Genomic DNA, 22,064 nt, shown 5'->3' with positions numbered 1-22,064 from the left:
AATCCCGTAAACGTTTAGAAAATTATTTCGTATCTTACGTTTGAAAAGGGATTAGGATATGATCTTCTGAGGAAAACTATGAAGACCCGGTATTATAATGAAAACTTTTATTTTTTTTTTTTTAACTGAACGGAACTTTTTACATCAGGTAAACTCCGATATTCTTTATGAAGCAATTGTGATAAATTATAAAAACAATTATTCCTTTGATACTATTACATCGTTATGGCTATCGTTTTTTATTCTTAGCATCCATCTTACTGAGTTGTCGGAATACTTGTTTCTTTAGTTCCTTCTGTCTTTTTAACTTTTTAGCTTCCTCAGCAGCAATTTGTGCCTTGTGTGCAGCCATCCTTTTACTAGTAGCTTGTTTAAGCTGCTCTTGCTTATAATTGTAGTTTGTTTTAATCATTTTCATGAGTCGAGCAACATTCTCTTCCTTAGGTTCACGAACTACAGCAACGCGTTGACTGTCTAATCGTTTACCTGGTGTAGGGAGAACTTTTGGCTTGTCCTTGTAAGGTAGTACCTTCTGCAAACCTCGTGGAATATTTAAGGGCTTGAAGACCTTAGGTGCTCTTTCGATAGGTGTGTACAGTGAATCTGGATTTGGTGTAGCTAGAATGTTTTTCTCCCTCTTAAGTTGACCTGTAGTCTTCATTCCTCGCCATAAGTTCTTTTCAGATGGTGGTAATAAGAGAGAAGTGACAGGGTTATAAAACTTGGGCACTTCCACTCGATACCAGGTTCGACAGAAGACAATGTCACTTAATTGAATCTTGTCTTCAAAAGTAGCACGGAAGCAACCCTCCGGTTTAGAAACAGCCTTTTTTATTTGTCCACGAATACCTGAAACGGTTTTTACTTTGGCACCCTCGAATTTCGCCACTTCCAACGTCGAATTAAACATGTCCTTGATAAATGCAGTCTTTTTGTAGACTTTTAGAGGGACTCCGGTGAGCTTGAGTTTTTTTACAATACGAGTAGTTTTGTCAGTCTCTACAATTGTTCCAGTAGCAGCTATTCTAAATCCTGGTTCTCTAGTTGCCACATCCTGCACTGCAAGAACTCCTGTACCTTGAGGGGTTATGGGTCCCCAAAAGTGTCCCATGCAAGCTACATGCTCTGGTGTATATTTCAGCATTCTGTTACGTAAGTTATCTTCTAACTTTGAATAAATTGGTAGTGTCTGGAATCTCCTCCAACCTACTGACAATATCAATGGATCTTTAGTCTTCAATATCCTGGAGTACCAACGATGCTTCTTTATCCTGGTGTGTACGTATCCAATATTTTCTTCACCATGTAGTAATCCTCCAACTATAATAGGATACGTAGGGTCCAGATTCGTCACCATTTCACAAGGTACAGTCTCAATCTCTACACGAACATACATTCCAGGTCTAAAGCCTTCAAGTTGTACTCTGACATCATCGTCTAGGCCTTCAAATTCTGACTTATTTAGCCGAGTCTGCCTTTCTGCTTCAGTTTTTAACTCATCATAATACGTCTTATCGTCTGTGTTATCATATTCAGAATCGAATTTTTCCTTGAGCTTTTTCTTCTTCTCTATAAGCTTTTTTCTCTCGTCGGCTTCCTCCTTTGGCAACTCCTTTGGTGCCTGAGCTACATGCTTCTCTCCAGTTTCTAAATCTTCAAAATCTCCATACACCTCCTCATCGTCATCCATGTCATCAAGTTTAAGAAGCTCTTCGGCATCCTCTGATTCCTTCCACTTGCCAGTAACAAAACGATTAACCAGCAATACCTTATTGTCTTCCTCAAGCCAATTGCGTGGAGGTTCTTTTGAGAAGAATACGGTTTCTTCTTGATTCTTCAATTCGCGTTCCTCGATTTTGTCACGTTGTTGCTTCTTCATTACCCGAAATATACCACCGATGTCTTCATTCTCTTCAGCATCGTCTGCATTGTCAGAATTTTCTGCCTCTACTTTATTGTTGTCAAACACACTATAAACAACTTTCATTAAGTTCCTTTTACTCTCTTGTCGATTGATAAAAGCTTCACTAGCTTTATGGGCCATGTCGGATTTCCATTTCAAATCGTCCTCGACGTTCGTGTCTTCATCATCCTCACTTTCTTCTTCTCCAGAATCATCAGATTCAAAATCTTGATCGACTTTTTCTACTTCCATTTTCAAACTTCCTTGTGTTTCATCTTCACTTAACTCATCAAAGCTTTCGTCATCATCATCACTTGCACCTTTCTCAGATTCATCAAATGACCTGTTGCTAATTGTGTCTGTATTTAAAATATTGAGAGCTTCTGCTATTTTATTTTGAATTTCATTATCTACATTCTTACTGGGAGCTCGATAAACTTCCTGCTGCTTGTTAATTTTAGTTGTATCTGCATTATTTTCAGATTTCAGAAATTCTAGTTCTTCGGCAAAATCATCATCTTCGTTATTAACTTTTCTCTTCTTCTTGAAGGTTACGTCAATTTTCTCTTCTGCAGATTCTTTTCTCTTGTTTCCTTTTATCGTCGTTCTTTTCTTGTGTTCAATTTTATCTTCTTGATTCTCAATTTCCTCAGTATCTTTCACGTCTTCGTCACTGTTCATATCTTCATCTTCCTCGTCCTGTTGTTCGTCATTTTCATCATCATCATCATCATCCTCATCCTCTTCCTCATTTGTGTTTGAATCACTAAATACAACTTTTCGACGAATTCTGCCATTATCAATAATAGCATCTTCTTTAATACCAGAATCAAAATTCTCATCAACGTCTTGAGCTTTTATAGGTGCAGTGTTACTAAATAATTTAAGCTCGCTGTGCCGCAATTTTTGATCCAGAGTCTCTTGCGTATCCATTAATGAACTAACAAGGCCAGTGTCCTCTTCCTTGTAAGAATGACTACCTCCCAATTCCACGTAAACGGCATCCTTGTCATATACTATTCCACCAACTCCAGAAAATGGAGCATAGATAAGTCGTTCCTTTTCTACCAGCGCACGCTTTTTTAATTGTTCAGGAAGCGGACATGGATCAGGCAGGAAACTAACATCTTTGATTTTGACATCACCGCACCCTGGAATATGGACTGAAGACTGCTTATTGAATGGAACGCCTCGTACGTATCTAAAAGAAAAAAAGTAAAAGCAGTAGCATTAGTAGTATATAATAGAAGTTGATAACACGTGCAGTGTTATTTAGTAAAGTAACACATACCCATATAAACTAATAGTTCTGTCTACTTTTGGATTTTGACGTATTAATTCAGGAGCTGTTAAATCCTCAATTCTGTCTGCTAGTAAATATGGATGTGTAGTTCGCCAAGTTAGAGGTCTGAACTTGATGACCGATATGAATCTAGATAAGTTTTTTATTTCGTTTCGAAGATATTCGTCGTGCAATAGTCCAGAAAGGTAAAACAATTTTGCACCCGCATAGACCTCGGTCCAGAAACGATGTTTTAAAGTTTTCTTTGTTTTTCGTAACTGTTTTGCATTTTTGATTGCATCTAAATGAGTTAATACGCCCATAATACGAGGCATTCCATGCACTTGGCATATGTTCAAAAATTCAAATATTTCCATCTCAAATCCAAAAGAAGCATCAATTAATAGCAGAACCAAGTCAGCTACTTTGGCAATATCGATCATACTGTTTATGTCGTTGTTACACTCCATGAAGGTGATCCTTCGTTTCTTCCCTGATATTACAGTAACTGGACCCAAAATATTTGTTAAGGGCTGTCTGGCAAACGATTTTATCATACATTGTAACAAAAGAGATTTTCCAACTTTTGGTGGACCGACTATAGCAACCAGGACTGGTGGTGGTTCAACTGGAGTTCTGTCAATCAATGGTACATGCTGTTTTTTTGTCTCAATATCCTGTTTGCGTCTGAACCTTCTTTCAGCTCTGATTGCTGAATTAAATGTGAAAGCCTTAGGATTCTTCTGTTTATCAGTTAACTCTTGAATGTGCTCCTTCTTTGATTTCTTCTTCTCAGCCTTACGACCAGCATTTCGCTCTCTATGCGACTTGTGTTTTACAGCTTCACTTTCCACCCCAGACATTTTAACAAGAATTAAGATTCTTATATGCAATTAATAATATTACTTTTCTACACGTGCATTACTAAACACCGTAAACCACTTCATCGTTATGTTTAGAGGTTATATATAATATTTTAAAACCATGTGGCAAGAATGTTTTTCTTCTTCTGTTCGATAGATGCTGCTGGTATCACAGATTAGTATATTCCTACCCGGGATCTGTGGCTATGTTTCCGACAGAGTCAAGTTATAAATGAAATACGTGCATTGTATATCTATACATAAATGAACTATATGTATACATTCAATGTATTTCAACTCTCGTTCAATTCTAATGAAAACATAGTCTATATTATCATCAATTAATTATTAGATACAATAAGATGTTACCGTCGATGAAATAATAACGTTACTTTGTTTCGTTTGTCACCAGGGGGGCGACACTCCAAATAGGCTATAGTGAAACATAGATTAGTGATATAACCTACCGATAAGATGGCGTTGCTGCTCGTGCTAACAGTCTATAGCACGGGGACGGGAGTGCCGTGTCTCCAATAAGTGGTCTCTCTTTGACACTTTCTTGAGAATCTGTGGACAGTTTTAAGCCTATCCAAAGTCAGTCCAAATCAGAAGGATAAAAACACAAATGGTTCACTGAATGTTTATTGATTTATACTAATCTTCACGTGCATGACACTCTTTTATAACTGTGAGACTACTGTCATTTTCACGTAAGCATTAAGTTGTAGCTTGGAAAGTGTGATGGCTCAAGCGAAATTTGGTTTGCCAGAGAAATCTGGTATGAGTGTAAAGGAGAGAGAGAAGGATACAAATGACAAAGATGGTATTTATCATTTTATTGAGTAATTGTTTTAGGATTAAGATTTATTTACATACCTGGGATATATTCTTCTTAGGTTCCACCTGTGCATTGGAATGTGCTGTTTGCTTACAACCTTGTATCCATCCTGCACGATTGCCATGCAGCCATATATTTTGTTATCTCTGTGTGAAAGGGGTAGCCAATCAGAGTAAAAAATGCCCCATGTGTCGACAAGAAATACCTCCTGATTTTTTAGAGAGACCTCATCTTATAGAGTTAGATGAAGCTCAAAAGGAATCAGACGAAGTTGAGGAAGAATACCAGTGGTTTTATGAAGGAAGAAATGGTAATTATTGAAACTGTTTGAGTGATCCAGATATATCCTGTCTAAATGCTTACTATAATCCATAGTACTGTAACTCTTTTAGGGTGGTGGCAATATGATCAGCGAAATAACTTGGAATTAGAGACAGCATATAAGCAGGGTAAAAGAACTTGTGAACTTCTAATAGCAGGCTTCCTCTACATAACTGATTTTGGCACAATGATTCAGTTGCGAAGAAATGAACCTTCACGACGTCGTAGGATCAAACGAGATTTACGCAACTGTCCAAAAAAGGGTGTAGCTGGATTGCGATTGAATACACAAGAGGAAGAGCAGATTGTTAGAGAAATAAGAGGGGCTGAAAGACCAACTAGTCCTGCCAGTGACAATATGGGTACTTTGACATAGTGCCTTGAAAATGAAGTAATTATTTTATATATATATATGTCTTTATATGTAGGTACAGGGGATGGGACAAATACTCCTATACCACCTAGCAACACTCCTCAAACTCCTGCCGGTGGTACAGCCAGTGGAGATGGTACACCACTCACCGATAGATCAGATCAGAGGTCAGATTCCTTACACCAAGTCTTGGAACAAATGCATTCGTTAGCCCCAAGAAGAGATCATTTTTCGTTAAATAGCGATAACGAAACGGAGGAATCAGATAACAATGGATCCTTTTCCGATCACTCATCATCAGCCTGGCTGCAATAGAACACACACTTCTTGGAAGAAGTTGACCCCTACATAGTCACTCCAAGGAAGATTATCTGTCATTTGTTAAATATCTCAAACTATTAGGTTTGACTAATTCCATTTTTTTATTTAAAAAAAATTTATTTAGTTTCCCGTTCATTTATAATCAAAAATCGGTGATTCATGGATATTGCTTCATTCTTTTACATAAATGTCTCATCTAACTTAAAGATTCTTAAATTATATTTATTATCGTGCATATTTTACTACGATTATATACATATACAAAAGAATGCATAAACAGTACAATTACTGAGAGATTAATATATATATATATATATATAATGTTTTTTTTGTTACATATCTGTCATCATGTGTTAGCTATACTTTAACAGAGCAGCAATTCCATTTCATGCGTTTTGATCTGGCTTAATTTATGTTTTATTTTTTAAAAAGTAAACAGTCATTCCTATATCGTACAGCAGTACAACTACTTTTGTACTTAATATAGTAATTACTTTTGTTTAGGTGATAACTGTGATTCTATTCACTGATACTTGGCTGGTATATACCTGAACTAGATTGCATGTGAAAATCCTAAAGGAGCTATATATATAAAACTGCATAATAAAATGTCCAACCACATATTATGGTAAGATATTAGATTCCAGTACCGTACAGGAGAATTTTATGTTCAATGTAATAATAAGAATTTTATAGTACTGCATCTTGGATTTCTACTGAAAAATTAATAAAGAGCATTTGCTGCAATTATTTTAAAATAAATCTATAAAATTAACTTGTTCATCTTATATCAAAAATTATAGGTCGGGTTGAGCGACGAGAAAGACGCAAAAGGTAAGTTACACCCGAAATATTTACCCCTAGTAAAGATTCACCGCAACGAAAGAACACAGGCGTAGCACCCGACGGCGCTCTTGCGAACACCGCCGGGACGTCTCGAGGGACGATATTCGACGCTACAACCTCCGCCGCCAGCAGCGTACCCGTCAGCCATTTACCTCCGCGCAAAATTTTTCCGACAGAGGGTGACTTTAGACTGCTTTAGACTAGCAGGTGTTCAATGGCACCTGCACCTGCACCTACCCCAAGTAAAGCCGACCCAAGAACACAAGCACAGATAGGACTTTACCCAGAGCCGACAGACTACCCCGTACGACCTCTCCAACGGCACTTAGGATCGTCTCTATCCACACAGGTGCTCAAGGATCAACGACACGTGGGAGTATTTTTTAGCAAAGCGAACAAGTTATACTAAAGACGCGAGAGACAGATACTCTGATTAACTTCACTAAGACCATGGCCGTAGTATACCTTTGGGTGCTCAAGGCCCTAATCGGGAGACCCATGAGTCCTGTTCAGTTGGGCCCGACCCACTGAGCAAGCTCAGCGAATAAGGCGGAAGGGTAACCCCCGACACTATCCAAGCATTATCCAACCCACTTCGACCAATAACCAAGCATCTCTAACTAGGAACATCTGCGCTACGAATGGCGGTAACTGGCACTATCAATTATGTCCCAAGATTCGGGCCACTCTCAACCTATAGGTAGCGTACACGGAACTCCTATTACTATTATAAGTGATTATAGGGTACATACGGTGTGCGAAGAATGTATTTCTTTGTGCAAAATGTAACGCCTAAGATCATCAAGACGGAATATTAATCGGTTTGAATCCGTAGAGGCAGGATCGAAGTCAATTCAAGTGTTATAATAAATCAAAAACCATAAGTAGAGTAACGGTAGTCTCTTCTAGAAAGAAGTCTCGGAGGACTTTTTGTCCGCATTGTTTCAACGAAAGTTTCACCCTGGCGTTTCGAACGTAGAACGTTTGAGGACAGCTAGGCGGGTTTGTATCTAAACGGTTTTATTACGGGACAAATTAATTCAAAAGTTAACGTAAAATTCATCAACGGCTTCACTAGAAGTGATAGTATTCGTAACCGTGAAATCTTTTCTAGCTATGCGACTTCTTCTTAGAATTAGTAACCGGTCAGAAAAAATATATTGTTCGTTGGGTTGGTGAATTAGTGTCCTTTGATACGTATCGAAAGTAACAGAAATCGGCAGGAAAATGACGAACATTCCTCAAAGTTCGGAAATCAATTTATTTGTTACCCACGTGAGTGCCGATGGTCCACTCTTGAAGATATGGGGCCAGACTGATAGAAATGCAGCAACGTGCATTGAACGTATGATACTTCCATTGTCTGAGCAATTTGAACAAGGCTTGGGACGTCCTGGGGCTCAATGTCGAGGACTAGTGCCGAACGTGATTTGCTGTGCAAGATTTTTTAATGAGGGGTACTATCGGGCAAGGATATGCAATATCAGACAGGATGGTATGGTGGTTCTGCAGTATATCGATTATGGAAATGTTGATATCATAAGTCCTGAGGATATTCGACTACTTGATGGAATTCCTAATGCTGTGCCACTGCATACACTGCCACCATTGGCCTATGAATTTGTTCTTGGACATATATTCCCTGTTAGAGGCACCTGGACTAAAGAGACTTTAGAAACAATTAAAATTCTTGTGAGATATAGCGAAGTAAAAGCTATTATACATTCAGCAATTGGTACTCATTGCCTGATTAAATTGTGTTATAAAAATCAAGACTTTGCTGAATACCTTGTCAATAGAAATCTTGCTGTTCCTGTTACATTGCAAGAAATGTTTCGGTAAGATTTTTATATTTTATCATAGTTGTAATATACTTTTTCAAATTTTTAAAATTTAATTTTGTTTTATAGATCAAAGTTCATACAACTACCACGTTTATCAGGACCAGGAGGTCCTCTTAGAGACCCTAATCAACAGAACAATCACTATGTTCCAATGCAGTGCCCACCTACACGCATGTCTGCTCCACAAAATCAAGGCAACTCTATTCATGAGAATTGGAGAACTCCTCCTCCTCCTCAACAGCCGGTACTACAACAAAAATCACAGCTATCACCAATGGCAGAGGCTATGGTTTTCAAGTCCCGCGTCCTAGACGTGGGTTCTACACACGAGGTCTCTGTTTCCTACGTAGATGATGGTCCCCTGAAATTTTCAGTTCAAGAAAAGAATACAAAAGAAGATCTCTCTGTGTTGATGAGCAAAATTAACAATCACCCTATAGAACCTTTGCAAGAACCACCGCTGCCAGGATCAGTTTGCCTAGGAAGATACACTCGTGAGAAGATAATCTGCAGAGCAGTCGTAATGGGCGTCACGGAAAGTAAATGCAAAGTATATTACGTTGATTTCGGACATACAGAAGTCTTATCGTACTCGGACATATTCCAATTACCACCACAGTACATACATCCGAAAGTACTATCTATCCGATTCACCCTAAGTGGTTTGAAAGAGTTAAACGTTACTGATGAGATGAAAGCCTACTTCAAGGAACTTGTTACTGGCAAACCTCTTATTTTACAAGTGCGTCCACCAGAAGGGCCACCTCTCATACAATATGGAGATCTTTATGACAATGGGAAGAACGTAAAAGATATCCTCAAGGAGGTTTTTAAGTCCCAGATTCCTGTTACATATAAGGAACCGTTTCGTCCTGCAAAAGGAAGCAAAGAAATCGTTCACGTCTCCTTCGTAGAATCTTATGGGAAATTCTTTGTACAATTAGAGAGTGGTACCAAGTCACTTGACTCAATAATGACATCACTAGCTGAATACGCTGCATCTGCACCCACGCTGAAACAAACACAACTAGGCGTTGGTTTACCCTGTGCAGCCCTGTACAAATTGGACTCTAACTGGTAGGTATTAAAATTAAATTAAATTTATTGAATTAAATACAATCCTGTCACTCGATTGTATGTTCAGGTACCGTGCTCAGATTTTGAACGTCAGTGGTGACAAAGTCAAAGTCCTTTACGTGGACTATGGAAACGAGGATATCGTGACAGCAACGGATCTTCGAGTGATTCACAATGACCTAGTTACAAATGTTCGTGCTCAGGCCCTTAGATGTTCTTTGAACGGTTATCAAGTTAAACCATTCAATCAAGAACTGGCCAATAGATTTGAATCACTAGTTCTTGAAAAACATCTAAGTATGGTAGTCGTTGATGTATACCCGAACGGCGTACTCGTGGATCTATTCGATCCTGCCTCCTCCCCGATGGTCAGCATTCAATCGCTGCTAAGTTCCAGTCCTGAGAAAAATACAATCATGTCGAATTCTCAGCAAGATAAAAGTTTTAACTCATCACGGAGCCCAAATCCCAGGAATATAAGGTAAGTGGAAATGCCTCTTAAGTTCCGTAAAAAAGATAGCAAATGAAAGTCCATTAAAACTTTACTTAAAGTCGTTTTTTCATGAATATTTATCTTTATTTTTTCTCGTATAAATGATTCAAAAATTTAGTCGTGCCCGTCAGTACGAAAAAGCATATCAATCTTATGCAGAAGTATCGCCATCTGGCATTAAAGTATAGATACTAAAACAGGTTTTCAAAAATTGTGAACTTTTAAGTTCTACAGATTTTACTAAAATCGTTAAGGTGGCGACACGTATTCACACCAGTTATAAGTAACGTCCAATAGCAAACCTAATATTCAGTTTCAATCGGACAGTTGTGGTGGTCTGTTAGTTTAGGGCTCGACAAGTTCTTACATTGTAGCACAAAGTATAAGTTGTTATAAAGAATCGCATTGAAAGCGTCTCTAGGATATATCATGAGCGTCAAATAATTGAATAAGAGAAAAACAAAAGACTATATCACAGGTCGGAGATAAAATCTCAACAGCAAGCACAACCTGCAGCAGCTCAACAACCAAGATCAAAGCCTAAAAACACAAAGATGACACGGTAAAGAGATACAAAAAGCTGTGAATTCTTATGAGATAAAAGATCAGCTCACATGATCGTCATTTAATAATGCTTTCTCATGGTTTTGGAATTCATTAGAGCTTTTAATTTTCCTCAAGCTGTTTGTATTAATTTCTCAGATCAACGTAAAACTAAAACGTATAATTATTTGATAATAAAATTGTCTTTCCTCGTGTTAATTATTTTCTTTTCTGCTCTCACGCGCACGTCAAATTTAACGTAAGCCATTGTTTGATCTCTTTAACATACATTTTAGCGTGTACCCAGGAATACCCTGGAGTGCGAGATGATCCGTTTACCGGTGATGTAACTTGTGTGCTTTTGCTAAAAAGATTGTACACTGATCATAAGCTTCGCAAGATCATAACTGTATAGAGAACAAGAGGGAGAGTATTAACTTATCACGAATAATGTCATATTCTAGCGAGGATACGCGCGATCAGTGGAGTAATAAGAAGTCTCAGTCAGATTCCTGGAACCAGTCGAACGAGGGAGGCGACAACGGATATGATAAGTCCAGGTCGAAGATATGGAAGGAAGATGAGAACGAGCAAAAGCGTCGCGATAATCGTTATCAGAAGGCTGGCGATGGCGATCGTTTCAGTGGACCACGGGGTGATAGATTTTCACGCGACACAACGAGAAACGAACGATTCTCGCGAAACGATTCGAACGACAGATACGAACGAAATAATGACTCTACTGGTTTTGGAAAAGACAATAGAGAAAGTCGGGGTAGTATCAGGGGCGGTGGAAGACAATTTGGGAATAATTCCAGACCTGAGAGAAACGGTGCTGGTAGTGATAAAGCATGGAGTGATAAGGATTCTGATACTTCTTCTAGAGGTAGTGGCAAACGTGGTGGTAATAAAGGTAGTAACCACGGTGCCAGAGGAAGAAGGGATGGGAATCAAATGTCAAGGAATCAGTCTGGAAAGTGGAGTGATGGTGACAGTGACCGTAGTAGCACAAAAAGTGCCAAGTACAATGGTAAGTGAACGATTATATTTTACATGATAGTATTTGGTTTGTGACATGTGTAGGATACTTTTGAAACTGTTTCTCTTTTTTTTTTACTAACAGGTGAACGAGCATCCACTGGATTTAAACCTAGAGAAAGAAGGAGTACTGATGGTTTTGACAAGGTACGTAGTGTAACTAGTTGAAGGAGGTGAGAGGATTATTGTGTTTTAATTGTTTTATCATTGCAGTCTAATAAGATTGGTACTTGGGATGCATCGTCAATGAACAATTCACCTCGTAAGACAACAAAACCTCAAGTTTCACAAATTTCACCACCAAACATAACAGTTGGTGCTGTTAAGTATTGTGAATTGGTCTTTGTGAACAGTCCATCAGATTTCTATGTCCAGTTAAACCCTGATAATGCGGAACTCGATCCAGTCATGGTAAAAATTGCATCCATCTATGAAAATGGTGGTGCACCGTTGAAGAATTTTAAAATGAAGCCTGGAACTGATTGTATCGCACAGTATTCAGCTGACTTAAAATGGTACCGTGCAGTAATTCGTGAAGTGGAAGGATCCAGTGCCACAGTTCAATTTGTCGATTATGGAAACACTGAAAAAATAGAAAGTAGCAAAATCAAAGAACTTGATGCCGAGGTTTCAAGACTCCCTGCTCAAGCAATTCATTGTAAATTACTAGCAGCTAACAAAACGGAATGGACTGCTGAAGAGATCGATGCTTTCTCAGCAAGCATCGAAGGTAAATCTTTGGAAGCTGAATTTATTGCTCAAGAAAATGATACCTATGAAGTGTTACTGCAAGAAGTTGTCGATGGAGTATCTCTAACTAACTATGTGAACGAAGTCTACTGTGATGGTGTAGATTTGAACACAGCCAAGGAATCTGCACGTAACAGGGGAAAAGATCTTGGGAAAGTTAGTCGCAAGATTCCACCAGATTACGCTTCTATAGATTCCAAGTGGCTGAGTGCTACTATCTGTCCAGGGACTACAGAAAATGTAATAGTGACCTGGTTTACCAACCCTGATAATTTTTATTGCCAAATGGTCAGCAAGCAAAAGGAGTTCCGCGATATGATGAATGAAATTCAGAAAGCCTACGTTGGACGCCAACCCATCACGGATACACTGAAGGTAATTGGACAATTCCGAATAAATTTATTTTGATAAATATACTCTATATTTTTTATATCAATCACAATAGAATTTCCTTTTTCTTTAGGCCGGCTCTTCCGTGATAGCCATTTTCTCAGACGACGGTGCTCTCTATCGCGCAGAAGTGACAGAGCTGAATAAACTTCGTGGACACATAGTGCGATACGTTGACTTCGGAAACTGCGCCATGGTGGATCCACGTAAGATTTATCCAGTGGAAAAGAAGTTCATGCAACTACCAAAGCAAGCAATGAACTGTTCCCTGAAAAACATCATCCCGTCGAATGGTTCGAATTGGTCAAAAGCCAACGAGCACGAAATCGACAAGTGCTTTGATGCCGACGACTACGAATGTACATTCCACGAGGTTAAAAATGGAAAGTACATTATTTCATTGAACAATAAAGGAGCTGATGTGGGTGGTATGATGGTAGAGAGGGGACTGGCTTCCTATGCCATGACGACTCCCGCAGCAGCAGAGCATGGTAATTATTTATTCAACTTCTCTCCCTCTCAATTTTTCTCTAATTAGTAATATTCACTGTAGCCTGCATTGAATTAGAAATTCATAAGGAGGATGCGAATAATGTAGGTATGTTTACCTGCAAGAAGACCGTACATTTTCGCCCCTCCCTGCTGCAAATAATTTCCTTGAAAAATTTAATTTACCTTTTGTCATTGTTGCTCGGTTCACAGCACCTATCAGTACAACGATAGAACATATTGATATACCAGAAAGAATAGACATAAGTCTATTGGTTGGACAGACATTCAGAGCAATCGTAACCAGTGTGATGTGTGTCACGAAATTCTACATCCAGTTGCCAACTGCCAAAGCTCTTCAAGAAGCAGTTAATAACTTTATGGCTACCAGAGACCCCAAGGTATATTTTATATTGCTAGATTGTTTTACTAGAATGTGTATGTCTTTAATAATTTCTATGCATATTAACACGTCAGTGAATAGCGTTTCAGTGGTACATTATTAAAACTCAGCAATTCATTTATTATCCCAATTTGTGACGATAACGTATTCTCTGTATAAATACTCTGTGTTTAATGTAATATTAATACTTCCTTATTTAATAGACCTAACAGTGTTACGAACCTTGAGATTAGGTAGCATGACGCATGATATTGTTATTGACATCTGATCTTAGGCGTAATTCTATGATAACTCAACAATCTGCAGTACTACGGGTCAGCAGGTTGTAGCCATTGTGTATGTCATATTATCTGGATACCTTTTGGAGACTGAATTACAGATAAGAAATAATATTCGTACATAGAAAAAGGAAAATTCAACAAGATATTTTAAAATAATTCAAATGATGTGGTGGCAGGCCTCATGTAATTTTTTTCCTCCTATTTCTCTAACATATCTGCAAATTAATTTATCATTAGGATCTTTTGTGAACTCGTGCGATTCTCAGTCATTACGCGTGTATACGTTTTAAATGTATTTATCTATAAATTTCTGTATGTCTAATTGGTGTATACCAAATGTTCAGAATCGCAGGGAATTGTGAACGTACGGTGGAAGGTATTTGTTCTTGCATCTGTCGTCAAGATACATTGTTGCGTATCCTAGTAAACTTTTACGAGTACTCTTAAGTAAGGACTAGTCTGATGCTAATGTTAGGTGATGCGAAGATTATCCTGTCACGAGGTCTGCCTCGGCGCGGGTTGTCTTGCATATTCAGCTGGATTATGGAATCGAGCCGTAGTGATTAACTGCTCACGAACAACAGGCTTTGAAGTGAAGTTCATTGATACCGGAGAGATCGACGAGATTCCCCTGGATCGCGTGAGTCTTTTTTCTTGGGCTCATCAAAGAGAGAAGAAAGAAATAATAAGAGAAAAAGAAACTTTAATTCAAGTATCGCCCACACTCGCTATTAATACGTCATTTATTCTGTGCGTTCATGAAGCATCCGTTTTTAATAATTTAAGCATCTAATATAACAGTATTCATTATAGTTGCGTACGGTCGGTATGCAATAACAATATTTACGCAGAAACAAGAGCTTTCTTTAAAAAAAAGCATCATGAGCTTTACCTAGAGATCTTTAATTATATTTATTAACTAGTTGATCTCAAGGAATCGTAGCTCTACACTTTGCTAAGTTTACGTCATTTTAGATCTTCATCTTATCAACTAATACTCTGGGGGTTTGATAGTTTACTTCAATCTTATAAATTCACGTGTCCCTTCTCCCTTGTACAATAGATGCTAGCGTTGCCGAGACAACTCACAGTTATGCAAAACCAGGCAACCCATTGTTCTCTCTATGGAGGTACATCTTCTATTCACGAGGATGAGAAGCTGAAGGAAGTCGTCGAAGGAAAGGAAGTCATAGTATCCGTTGAGGATATCGTAAATAATAGGTAAATAGTTTGTGGGTCGAGTCTTGATTATGAAATGAATTATAAAAAATATATTTTCTCTTGGTACAGACTCCTGGTGCAATTGTACGATTCAACGGGGAAAAAGTTCAAGATCCTTGACACGGACACAGAAGCTACAATTCCTCCAGTGACACCAATGCTTGTGCTGAGTTCTTCACACAAAGTCATGGTGTCCAATGCAACTAGTTCTGAACATATCTGGCTGCAACGTTCGGTTGATGTTAATCTCGAGGCGACTTTACTCGAAATTCTACACGAGCATTACTCGGCAAATGGAACAGCTTTGGTACCGGAAGTGGGTTCATTATGCGCAGCTTTGAGTAAAGATGGAAATTGGTACAGAGCTAAGGTTGCAGAGAAGACGGAGAAAGGCGCTGTGGTTCTGTTTATTGATTATGGCAACAAGGAAGAGATTCCTGACAGTAACTTTAAGATCCTGGAACCTCAGTTTTATAAACCTCATCAGCTTGCTGTCCAAGCATCCTTGTCGGTAACGGTCAAAGGGACGGAAGCCGAGCAAACAGAAATTCTAAGGAAATATCTTCCAAATGAAGAACTCGAGGCCATTTTCTATAATGTGCATAAAAAATGGGTTGTCGATTTAATTGTCAATGGCGAAAAGATAAGCGACAAGTTGACGTCTCTTGGATTGGTAGCAGAACAGAAGAAGACCCCGATAATCCAACCTGAAGTTCAAGATATGGTTGTGGGTGGTAGATACGAGGTCTTCGTATCTCATGCGGATTCACCTGCGCAATTCTGGCTTCAGAGAAAGGAGGAAATGACTACCATTGAAAACATGCAGGCGGAACTGATGGCAGCAGCCCCATCATATCCTAGTATCGAAGGTGTTCCCGAGGAAGGTACACTGTGCGTCGCTATGTACTCCGCTGACAACTCCTGGTACAGAGCCGAAGTTCTCGATGCTGACGAAGACATCACCACCGTTCGCTTCGTGGATTATGGAAATACGGATATCATCAACAATAAATCCGAAAACATCAAGCAAATACCGGATCCTTGGAAGTCCATGAAGAAATATGGACTCAAGTGCAGACTGGACGTTATCCCCGTCGGCTCCGAGGATTGGAGCGAGGCAGCTTGTGATAAATTTGATCGTCTCGTGACATTCGAAGAGACACCGCTACAGGCATTGGTGATTGCCGACAGTGTTCCAAGACGAGTAGAATTGTTCCTGGGCGATAAAAGCATTGGTGATGTCCTTGTAAAAGAAGGTCATGCCGTGATGATACACAACGAAGACGATCTAATCGACGAAATAATTGATCTGGAACTAGACCCACACTCGGCATTCGTAAGCCATATAAATTCACCTAGTGAATTCTGGGTTCAGGAGGAAAAATCAATATCCGACCTGGAAGTGATGTCCGACAGATTCATGGTGGCTGAAATGTTTCCAAAAGTCGAGGATATAAAGGAGGGCATCCTTTGTGTAGCAAAATATCCAGAGGACGAGCAATGGTACAGAGCTCGCGTCGTATCCCAGAAAGACAACGGATTTGATGTGATTTACATAGATTACGGTAACTCAGCGATATCCACGGAAATCCGTACTATTCCAGAGGATCTAGCAGCAATACCTCCTCTGTCGAGGAAGTGCTGCTTACCTCTGCCAGAAGGTGTCGCAAAATGGTCTCCGGAGTCTTGCGCCAAGTTTGATGAAATAGCGGCCAACGGCGCCACGATCTTCTTACTGGAGGTTATCAAAGAGGGCGAAACGTCTGAAGTGAAACTCACCTTGGAGAATGAAAACATCGTCGACAAGTTGGTTCTACTCTGCGAACGACAATTACCCGTGATAGAGGAACGTTTGCCACCATTGGGCGAAGAAAATTCACCGAACGTCGTTGTGAGCCACGTTAATTCACCATCTGAATTTTGGACCCAGGCAGAGAGCTGCATCGCCGAATTGGAAGTGATGGCAGATCGTTTAATCGATGCGCAGAGTTTCCTGCCATTAACTACATTCGAAGAAGGTACTATTTGCGCTGGGACGTATCCTGAGGATGGACAGTGGTACAGAGCCAAGATATTGTCTCACAGTGAGAACGGCACTGAGGTTCTCTACATGGATTATGGAAATTCAGCAGTGACGAAGGAGCTAAAAATTCTACCTGAAGACATCGTTAATATACCCAGCTTGTCGAAGTGCTGCGCCCTTCGTATACCAGAAGATATAAAGTGCTGGTCCAAGGAGGCATGTGACAAGTTCGTCGAACTCGTTGCCGACGGTGCTACGATGTTCCAGTTCGAGATCCTCGACGATGAGGAGCCAACACACATTACTTTGAGTCTCAAGGGCAAGGATGTTGTTGACATTCTATCTTCTTTGTGCGAGAAGAAGAGTGTACCTGCTGAAGAAAGTAATTATGCCAAAGAAGCCAAAGATACTGATCTCGAAACTGGAGGAGATACGATTACCGAGAACAAAGAAGATATTACTGTTGTTCAACCTGACGATGAGACTGTTAACGATATTGTAGTAGCTGCAGCTGATACTTCGGAAGATTCTGGTATTGTTGAAGCCGTAAAAGAGGTAGATGTTATGGTAACTAAGGATGATGAAGAATCTTCAGTTTCACTGGCGGAAATATCGAAGAATACAGATCCCAATGAGGACTCAATAATACCGGAAGTAGTACAAATGGATATGACTGAACCATCTGCGATGAAACTTGTCATAGATGTCGCTGCAAGCGATGTTATATCAATACCTGAAGAAAAGGACACTTTTCTTACGCTTGTAGAAGGTGCCCAGTCTATCGAGACAACACATGCAGAAGTTATACCTGCGGTGGAATTGCCTCCAGAATTAGAGGTTCCAGTAATGACGAAGAACGAAAGTCGACCTTCAGACCTAGGACAAGCTGAGCCAACTGACTCATCTACGAAAGAATCAGATGCAACATATGTAGAAGTTCTAAAAGTAGTGAAATTGGTTCCAGAAGTAGAGGAATTGGTTTCAGAAGTAGAGATTCTAGCAGTGGTGGAGGATGAAAGTAAACCCTCAGACCTAGGACAAGTCGAGACGACTGAACCATCTATGAAAGGATCAGATGCAACAGATTTACAGGTTCCAAAAGTAGTGGAATTGGTTCCAGGAGTAGAGATTCCAGCAGTGATGGAGGATGAAAGTAAACCCTCAGACCTAGGACAAGTCGAAACGACTGAAACATCTACGAAAGGATCAGATGCAACGGATGTTGAAGTTCCAGAGGCAGTGGAATTGCTCCCAGCAGAGGTCCCAATAGTGATGGAGAAAGTAGATGATATACCATTGGATGATGTAGTAACACCTAAGGAAGAAACATCAGTCGTCGAAGTAATAGATGCTGTAAAAAACGTAGAATCCATCATCCCAGTTTCAAGTGCAGAAACATTGGCGATGACCGACGTACTCTTTAAGATGGAAATCCCGGTGCCTGTAATGAGTGATATATCCAAGGATGCGGAAATGGCTACAAGTCTATCTGTAAAAGAGTTAACCGTAGATGAGATTGTAGGAAATATGGTAAAATTAGCTATGGACGATCGTGGAAATAAATTAGGAGTCGAGAGCAGCAAGGAACCTGAAGTACAAGAGATTGTAGAATCCGAAGAAGATAAAGTCGATGCTTTAGCACATATCTCCGAGGATGGTGCAATACTTAAAACGCCAAAAGATAAGAAGATCGTACCTGGAAGTATCTCACGAGGAATTTCCGAACAGGAAATCGCTCTAAATCTCATGGAGAGGCGTAGCTCTATACCACAAGATGATAAAATAGTCCCAGGCAGCATCAATAGAGGCGCTGAAATATCTCAAGACAATTATAGCGAATCTCTAGGGAATGGAAACTCTGAGAAATCCTCTATTTCCACTAAGGACGACATCCCGATCGAATACGCCTGTCCAACTACTCCAAAGATTGAGTACGATGATAAAATTGTACCCGGAAGTGTATCTAGAGGCCAATCACCAAGCATTGAATCGGAACGACCATCCACGCCAAAGACACCGCATTCGGAGAAGCTCGTTGCTGGTGTTGTAAATCAAGCGGGGAAGATTGAGCAACTCGAGGAGGAAGATGAAGATGAAACACTTACAATTACCGTAGAGGATAACATTCCTAAAATTTTGACATAGCTTTTTAATTGGACACGAGTCAAAGGATAGCGAACGGTGCGAATTTAGAAAAAATATTAGATAAGGAATAGGAAAAGCCATGGACCCTGATAGCAGCCATAATTCATTATAATTCTAATTCTTAGCGGGATCGACAATATTTTCATTTTCCTTTGATTAACGTTAATCGGTATTTAATATTCATACTTAATCATATACTACTGCAAAGGAATATCTTATAGTTAAGTCAATTTTAATTTCTGTGCTGAGGCCTTTTCTTATTTCCTCAAACTTCTTACGTTATCTGACTTTATTCATACATAATTCTCTAATTATACATTACATAACATGCGCCACCAAAGAATACAAAATGGCTAATCCCACTTAAGCTGCTGGAAAACACGCCTGATTTATAATATCAGCGGTCCGCAAATTTTCATCTTAAGACTGATCTTTCATGACAGTGCAGCAGTATCCCCGTATAACTTTCGTTACGTTCGTTCGCTTCGCATTTTTTGTATTTCTTTCTAAGCTTCACCAACGTAGAGTTTCCTTAAGAAGGAACAAATGAACAAAATATATTCATTAAAAAGATAATACTGGTTGTGCCTTTCGAAGTAATTACCAGCATTGATGAAACGTTATTAAATTTCTTATTTTCTTTAACGATTTGAAACTTCAGGAGAAACTTTAGAAGTAACGCAAACGACTGTCATTGAAAAATTCATATTTTATTTTTCCTTTGATTCTTAAGCAATGACAGTGTAAGAATTAACGATACGGCTTGACGAACATTTTTCACGAGATGATAAAAAAAAGAGAAAATGCCTGGTGCATTTTTATACGTTAACTTATTTAATAATGAAGGATCATAAAATTAAACAAGAAATAGTCGCCAAATTCAATTCTCTATTCGTGAAATCTTAACGTCTTGGGGAAAGAAATACGTGTGCGAATTATCGGACAGTTTTAATGGGCGAACAGTTTAATTAACGTACTTGATGCCTAAATTAATTAATATAAATATCACTATGTTAAGAATATCTTCTATTATTTTCAAATAATATATCTTTATGAAGTATTTTTTATGTTGTGCTGAACATTAGCATCCACTATTGTATCCTTAGCTCTGTAAACCATAAGAATGTATATCGTTTTGTTGACCTTTATGAAAAAATTTACATGAAATCGTTTTCTTTTGTTTATTATAATTTTGCTTAATTCTGTGAAACATCGATTTAGAAGTACTGTTAGAAAATATCTGGTTGTATGGGCTATGCTGAGGAGTCTAAATTATTTTATCCAGGGATTTGTTCTTGTTAGATGAGGCAAGAAGGTCTGACCTTTATCTCCATCTCTTATTCCTCAGTCAGGGTATGCATGGAAACGGTGCCATGAAGAGTGATATAAGATTTAATGAAATGAAGCTGTAAAATTAACGATGGAGAGTTTTTCTAATGTACTGATATATCGGTGAAGCAGTAGACTCAATGCCTGTAATTATAATTCTGATGTGAAGAATTAATGGCGATCTTTGAGAGTAATCTATATTGTGTAAGATATATATATGTATAACGAAATCTCTATCTCTGGCTGTTTATATAAGTTTAACCTTTCTTTGACTTCCACAGTTCCTTTATGTTATATTATCAATTGTTAATGTCGATATTACATTATTTCAGATTATAATAACATGCCAAACTTTGTATGCTGCTCAAATATAATTTTTTCTAATAAAGAGTAGAAATTTGTATGGTAACATTTAAGAAAACCTTTCCTATTTTTATGAGTTTATTGGTAATTTTTTTAAACAATGCTTGCTAAAAATATGTTTACTAATCAGTGTCAGTTAAACATTTTTAAATTTTGTTTTGTGAAGATATTGTGATTTTGCTTCATTTATTCTTAATAGATATTTCCTCTTCCTGAACTGTTTCTTTATGTTCTTTGCTTCTTGTCTTTCTTTTATGTTTACCAAGTCTCTTACGTTCCTTACGTTTCTTTACTGTAAATAAGAAAATACAAAATTAATATTCAATTGATATTACTTTGTGAAATTGATAAATACAAAACCTTTCTTCATAGCGATTTTAAGATTCTTATCTGCCTCTGTATTATATTTCATCGTTCTTTCATTGACCACAGTCTCCTTTGCTAATGAAATCTCTTCTTCAAGATACCATTTCAGTGGACCACGGCATCTTTTACAATCACCCAGAGTAGCTGGGCTTTTTATCTTATAAATACCACCCCATTGAATAGGATAAAGTGGTTTACCAATATCCTGAATTCTGAACTTGAGATCTGGTCCTCCACCATTTAGAACAATATCAGCTAAGGAGGATTTGAAAGGCGGATGTCTGGCGTTATAAATAGTTCCATGATCCTGATTTTTAATGTCACAACAAAATCCAAATGGTTTTTTTAAGTCTTCAACTTTGGTAGCACCAGATCCAGACCGCTTCAAGGGAGACTTCTTCATTTCTCAATTTTGTATTATGTCAAAAGAATTCATTAATGTTTGTTATATTTTAATATCTAAAAATGTGACACTGGTTCCGATTGGAATTTCGAATCATTTGAAAAGAACGTGGGAACTTTTAACAAGCACATGGGATTCGGTGTTCTTCAAGGCGCATAT

The 22,064-nt window shown here is 38.6% G+C and overlaps 4 protein-coding genes across 10 annotated transcripts; 2 read left to right on the top strand and 2 right to left on the bottom strand.

Annotated features, from left to right (window-relative positions):
• Window positions 1–90: 90 nt before the first annotated feature.
• Window positions 91–4,406, bottom strand: LOC107264052 (ribosome biogenesis protein BMS1 homolog). Its single transcript, XM_015731910.2, has 2 exons — window positions 3,195–4,406; window positions 91–3,104 (listed from the first exon to the last, which is right to left on the bottom strand). The coding sequence occupies exons 1-2, from the start codon at window positions 4,046–4,048 to the stop codon at window positions 230–232; spliced, it is 3,729 nt and encodes a 1,242-aa protein (XP_015587396.1). The 5' UTR covers window positions 4,049–4,406; the 3' UTR covers window positions 91–229.
• A 54-nt stretch (window positions 4,407–4,460) lies between these two features.
• On the top strand, window positions 4,461–6,663 carry LOC107264055 (E3 ubiquitin-protein ligase RNF146). Of its 3 annotated transcripts, none has more exons than XR_003058763.1 (5): window positions 4,461–4,871; window positions 4,945–5,196; window positions 5,279–5,569; window positions 5,636–5,982; window positions 6,406–6,663. XR_003058763.1 is itself a non-coding variant. In XM_015731916.2 (5 exons), the coding sequence occupies exons 1-5, from the start codon at window positions 4,790–4,792 to the stop codon at window positions 6,407–6,409; spliced, it is 741 nt and encodes a 246-aa protein (XP_015587402.1). In that variant the 5' UTR covers window positions 4,461–4,789; the 3' UTR covers window positions 6,410–6,663. The 3 variants fall into 3 exon arrangements, 2 of the variants coding, with proteins under 2 accessions (XP_015587402.1, XP_015587401.1); XM_015731916.2 differs by having other exon boundaries at window positions 5,636–5,747; XM_015731915.2 differs by having other exon boundaries at window positions 5,636–6,663.
• Window positions 6,664–7,483: 820 nt separating this feature from the next.
• LOC107264050 (maternal protein tudor) lies at window positions 7,484–20,616 on the top strand. 5 transcript variants are annotated; one of them, XM_025081660.1, is made up of 14 exons: window positions 7,484–7,749; window positions 7,862–8,585; window positions 8,658–9,668; window positions 9,736–10,149; window positions 10,628–10,723; window positions 11,169–11,734; window positions 11,828–11,889; window positions 11,956–12,867; window positions 12,956–13,373; window positions 13,436–13,480; window positions 13,585–13,772; window positions 14,531–14,695; window positions 15,119–15,276; window positions 15,346–20,616. In XM_025081660.1, exons 2-14 carry the CDS (start codon window positions 7,975–7,977, stop codon window positions 19,442–19,444), a joined length of 8,745 nt encoding a protein of 2,914 aa, XP_024937428.1. In that variant the 5' UTR covers window positions 7,484–7,749; window positions 7,862–7,974; the 3' UTR covers window positions 19,445–20,616. The 5 variants fall into 5 exon arrangements, with proteins under 5 accessions (XP_024937428.1, XP_024937429.1, XP_024937431.1 ...); XM_025081661.1 differs by having other exon boundaries at window positions 7,485–8,585; window positions 10,640–10,723; XM_025081663.1 differs by lacking the exon at window positions 10,628–10,723 and having other exon boundaries at window positions 7,485–8,585.
• LOC107264057 lies at window positions 20,380–21,932 on the bottom strand. Its single transcript, XM_015731919.2, has 2 exons — window positions 21,497–21,932; window positions 20,380–21,428 (listed from the first exon to the last, which is right to left on the bottom strand). The coding sequence occupies exons 1-2, from the start codon at window positions 21,903–21,905 to the stop codon at window positions 21,319–21,321; spliced, it is 519 nt and encodes a 172-aa protein (XP_015587405.1). The 5' UTR covers window positions 21,906–21,932; the 3' UTR covers window positions 20,380–21,318.
• Window positions 21,933–22,064: the final 132 nt, after the last annotated feature.

This window comes from Cephus cinctus, unplaced genomic scaffold, assembly GCF_000341935.2.
Source record: "Cephus cinctus unplaced genomic scaffold, Ccin1 Ccin1_scaffold0168, whole genome shotgun sequence".
NCBI classification, from domain to species: Eukaryota; Metazoa; Arthropoda; class Insecta; order Hymenoptera; family Cephidae; genus Cephus; species Cephus cinctus.
This window is presented reverse-complemented; position numbering and strand designations above follow the sequence as displayed.